At 41.9% G+C, this 5,004-nt stretch overlaps 2 protein-coding genes across 2 annotated transcripts in view; both read left to right on the top strand.

The window, feature by feature from the left end:
* Positions 1-377, top strand: part of LOC118341963 (thymus-specific serine protease) — a 17,515-nt gene extending 17,138 nt beyond the window's left edge. The window contains exon 16 of the mRNA XM_035680388.1: positions 30-377. Within this exon, the coding sequence (XP_035536281.1) occupies positions 30-377 (348 nt within the window). The remainder of the gene's footprint in view (positions 1-29) is intronic.
* A 289-nt stretch (positions 378-666) lies between these two features.
* Positions 667-5,004, top strand: part of meis3 (myeloid ecotropic viral integration site 3) — a gene marked incomplete in the record, with an annotated part of 8,862 nt that continues 4,524 nt past the window's right edge. Inside the window, 2 exon segments of the mRNA XM_035680479.1 lie at positions 667-763; positions 4,695-4,834. Coding sequence (XP_035536372.1) covers positions 752-763; positions 4,695-4,834 — 152 coding nt within the window.

Genomic DNA, 5,004 nt, shown 5'->3' with positions numbered 1-5,004 from the left:
CCTCCTCCTCCTCCTTCTCTCCTCTTGAGACTGAAAAACACTCATCGCTCATTCCCAGCCGTGACATTTTCCAGCCTGTCGCCGTATGCTGCGCGGACAGCGAGCGCAAGGAGCCAAAAAGGAACGGGACGCTTGCTTTCTATCTGTCTCCCAGAGCACCGAGCATCCACACGGGCTGCGAGCCGGAGCGAGAGGCGCACCAGGCGGAGGCGAGGCGCTGCAGGAAGCCGCTGCTCCCTTTCACCGGGTTTCTGGACTACACCGGACACAGCCCGTACAGGACTGGATACGGCGATTATTTACGTCTCGGTGGGACATTTTACACCATTTACTGGAGCCCTGTGCATTACTCAACATCAGCAGCCAGTCGCATTTAATAGGCTGCGAGCTTTATTACCGCTAAGTGTATTATAAAGCATTAGGCTTACAGCGTACAGAAGGATATCAGCGTCCATAAAATCTCCAGTCCCATCATAATGTTGTAATATAAAACGCGATGGGCTCGGAGTAAACAGACAGAGGGAGCAGGTCTTGACTGTTTTCTATCCACAGCCTTGTGTTTTCATTGAATCCTTAAAGGCTTGTTTTGCATGATGTTAACCGTGTTTGCAACCTCACTGCTGATGAATATTAAAAAAAACACATTTACTTTTATTTTCAGGACCCCAGGGACAGAGGAAGGGAGCAAAGCTCGCTGGAGTAGCCGAGCAGCGCATCATCATCTCCGGTGTAGGACTGGCTCTCGACTCGCATGGAGAAGAGGGTAGGTCTGATTTTATTTAATTTTTTTTGTTGTTTTATTTTACTTTGAATAAGAATTGTTCTAGAGCACAGCCTGCTGGGATAACAGATTTCCAAGGGGAAGAGGTAATTATAAACACGTCATAATGGGAGCATATGGGTGGGAATCCTCTTTGCGCTGCTGGGTCTCTGGTCGGTTTAGCAGCCGTGCAAAACACAAGGCCCACTGGAAACAGACTAGTGGACTGTGCTGGCATGGGCTCAGTGTTTAGGGGAAAACAACAGAAGAATGTGCCAGCAGAAGCATCACAGCCGCAGAGAAATTCGTCATTTGTAATACAAAAACTATCTAAAAATGTTTTTCATAAGCCACCAAATGTTTCTGTGTAAGCGCCTTTATGTTGCTGCAAAGAAACTACTTTTATTCCCTCCACCTTTTCACCAGCCATAATCCCCAATTCATAAGGTGAAACGCAGTTCACGGCAGGTTATGTATAAGTTGCACTGTAGATGTCAGCAGTCTCTCAGAACACTTAATTGGGATGTAATATTTAATCCTCTCCTTAGAATCATATGGATTTATTGTCGTGTAAATGTCAGTGAGGCGTTAGAATGGCACATAAGGGTTTTAGAGTAGTGTGGGTCATTAAGAGGCAGAGGAGAGGAGATGCAGCTCTTCAACTCGGTAAGTAGGTCAGTTTTTTTGCTACAGTGATTCAGAGGCATGGTGGTGGTGGTGGAGGAGGAGGAGAAGCAGGCAGTGGCTGACGGGCAGCAGGCGGACTGAGACCTCAAAGTGGAAGAGAGAGCAATTAGAGATGTACAGTGTGTAGACAGAAAATCACTGCTGTATGAAAACAGAGCAGGGAAGAGAGCGAAAGGTCCACACACACACAGCCTGTACAAAACAGAGAGAGAGAGAGAGACTACCAACAGCAAGATATCCACAATAAAATATAGCTTTCTGATGTTTGTTAAATAATATAGGCTAAATGTACCCACTGCACTGGGTATCACATGTAAACTGATTACTGGATGTATGTGATATCTCACTCTCCTATTCAGTTCAGTTTATTTTGTACTATTCTGTACAGCAATAACGCCGTATGATAAACAAAAGTTCCCTGGGACAAAATTTGAGGAAAATGAAATGGAGATTGGCGGTCTAATGCGAGTCTGTTGGAAACATGTCGGCAGATTTTTTCATGTCAGAACCTGATCTCAAATCTGTAACAGGTCCAGTTTGATTTGTGTGGTTTTATCTGCTTTAAATGCAGGAGTGATACTACACGTCTATCTGCAGCCATAATAACATTTTAAAAACTTCAGGCAGCTTTTGAAATGCTTTATATTTATAATGCTTTCGCTTGTCTTGTTATAGTTTGTTCCAACTTTTTTGTTGTTCTCAGCCTTGTTTATTAAAGTTCAGGAAAAAAATAAAAATTTAAGGTAAACTATGAAGGTTTTAGCTGGATATTAAAATCATTTCTTGAGGTAAAATAGTCACAAATTCACATTTCACTTTTAATTTCTAAAATTACGCACTGAGAAAATTATGAGTTTGAATTAGTTTCCTTCCTCTACAGGATTATTTGTAATGTAGAAAAGGGGCATTGCTTTTAGATAACAGCCATTATTCTACAATGAAATGTTCATGTTTAGAAAGTCAAATAGACCCGTTATTCTTAATTAATAGTGAATAGTGTTTAATTAATACAGTTAGACTTTTAACTTTTAACAGGGTCTGAAACATGAGACAAAGCTGTGCACCTAATTTCGTTTTTATTTTTTACTTTTTATTATAGACAATTAAATGTTCCATTCAAATATAAATCCAGTTCTTTAAAGCCAAATGGCGTTAGTCCTACATATCATGGTCGGCTCTGGGGATCTCTCCAGCTGAAGCAGCCTGTCAAGCCTGCAATATCTTCCCTGCGTCGGTTGAAACAACAATAATAATTAAAACTCGTAATAAAAATGTTGTCCTTCCATCTGAAGCCTGTTTACCAGCTCCGTGACTTTTAAAAAAAGGGAAAATTCGCGGAATTTGTCATCTCGACTTGTGCGCTTTGATCCGCTTGATGCACAGAAACTCGATAGGGGCCGTGCGTAAAGAGAGACGCGCAATCCGATAGCGGTGATTGTGTTAATAGCCAGCCTCCATAAAAACTAGAAGGTGTCCCGGGCCAGGGCCTCAGAGCAGGTGCTTTCTATGATCCCGGTGGCCATATGGGACTCTGAAATACAACAATTTGATAAGCCATTTAGGACAGTGGTTCCCAAAGTGGGGTCCGGAGACCTCCAGGGGTCCTGGAGAGGGGTTTGCAGGGGAGCAGTGCATGCACATGAAGAGGGATAATTTAATTAGTCTTTTATTTAATTCTGAAAGGTTCACATAAAGAGAAAATATAAGAACATTTGCTTTTATTTTTCAGTTGCTGTCTCACCTTTTATTTATGCACTCCACATACAACAACCAATTGATTGGACTCTTTTGGACAAAGATTTTGAAGTCTGTGAGCCATGAGGTGTTCTGACAGCATTAAAAGTGTAGAAAATATATCACCATGTCTAATAATAATAGCTTTAATTACAGACTTTTACTTTTATTTGAAGGAGTTACCTTCAGTCACACACTTCTGTAGTAAATCACACGCTCTTATGGTTGCCTGCCTGGGGAATAGTCGCCACAGAAAAAGCTAAGCAGATCATAACTTTTATGGCTCAGTTAAAATAACACAGGAGTGAAAGGTGTCCAGGCCAGGCCACCTAGCAGGTGTCTGTCTGTGATCCCTGTGGGCCTGTGGGGACTGCGGCGGGAAGTCCCTTTAATCCAACAGAAAGAGCAACAGAAGCAGATCTGCTGACCTGAGTAACGTCGCCTCAGAGACAGGAGCTGCAGTGAAGCACAAATTAGCTTCATAACACAGAGAAGGAGAGAGAGGAACAAGGGAGTCAGACATGTATATTCATGATGCTGTGTGTATGAGGGATGTTCATCTCTGTGCATGTGTGTTTGTGTCTGCGAGCGTGCCATATGTGTGTCTGATTCACTGTTAGAGTTTGTGTGTGTGTGTGTGTGTGTGTGTGAGCAAGCCCCAGTGAGGCTGTCACAGCGGGCTGTGAGGGATGTCTCAGCACGGCTCCTGTCTAGTCTGAGTTTAGGAGGGAGGAGACGATATTAGCAGCTACAGGCTCACCGTCTTTCTCCAAGGAGCTCATCAGCCTCTTTTTCTCGTACTCCTCCTTTCTGCAGCTACGAAAATCAGCTTTTTGTAGCTTGACTTGCTGTGCATTATTGAGTTTGTCCAACCTCATTTGAAAGGATTTCTGGATCCTGAGAGTGTGGTAGAATTTTCAGCAGCATGTAACCTTTAAGCTGAAGTGAAAACAAAGAGATAGTCAAGGTTTTCTTATGAGGGAATGGGGATATATGCATTGGTTTATCAGTGCATACACACACATACACACACACCCTGGGAGTAGTACATTTGCTACATTATATCATTGTAATATTAGACAGAATAGTTTGAGTAAAAATAACTTTTTGCTTTTCTAATTGTTGATTTTTTTGTTGATATTGTTGTTTGTTTGGCCTGCAATGATTGATCTGAATATTTGCTGGTTTTCTGAGTTTTCTATGATTGTTACACATTTTATGGGTCAAACGATTAATCAGAAATAAAAATAAATGTTAGTGGCAGCCTTTATACACACACACACACAAACATGCAACATTAAATTATAACGTTAAATGGCAGCACAAAATATGTTCAGCAGTTCAGACATAAACACAGCAGCAGATCTCCTAACTGAGAGTCCAGTAAGCTGTGTCACTGAAGCCCCCTGACAGATCAGCCACATAATAAAATCACAATATGATTTGATGTTAGACGGGCACAGATGTCGAATGTGACTCATGTTTTCTGTCTTTCCATCTAATTGTGTTTCAGTATGAAGAGCTGGTGCACTACTCAGGGTCGGAGGGCATGTCGGTGGGGGGGTACGGGGACGATGTCAGGCCATTTCCTCCCCCACAGTATGGACCCACCATCCCCGACTCCCTCAAACACCACAAAGACCTGATCTATGGGTAAGCATGTGTGTGTTTGAAACCTTAGATGTGGTGGAAACAAGGATTTATGTAGCCTAGTAGTAAATAGTTGTTTGAATTACATTTGCACTTTTAGCAGATTAACATACAGTACATATGTATATATATATATATATATATATATATATACACATATATGTGTGTATGTG

Source organism: Morone saxatilis, unplaced genomic scaffold, assembly GCF_004916995.1.
Source record: "Morone saxatilis isolate NCDOM2014 unplaced genomic scaffold, NCSU_SB_2.0 Contig8, whole genome shotgun sequence".
In the NCBI taxonomy this organism is placed as follows: domain Eukaryota; kingdom Metazoa; phylum Chordata; class Actinopteri; family Moronidae; genus Morone; species Morone saxatilis.
The sequence above is the reverse complement of the archived record's forward strand: the minus strand, read 5'-3'. Positions and strand labels throughout refer to the sequence as shown.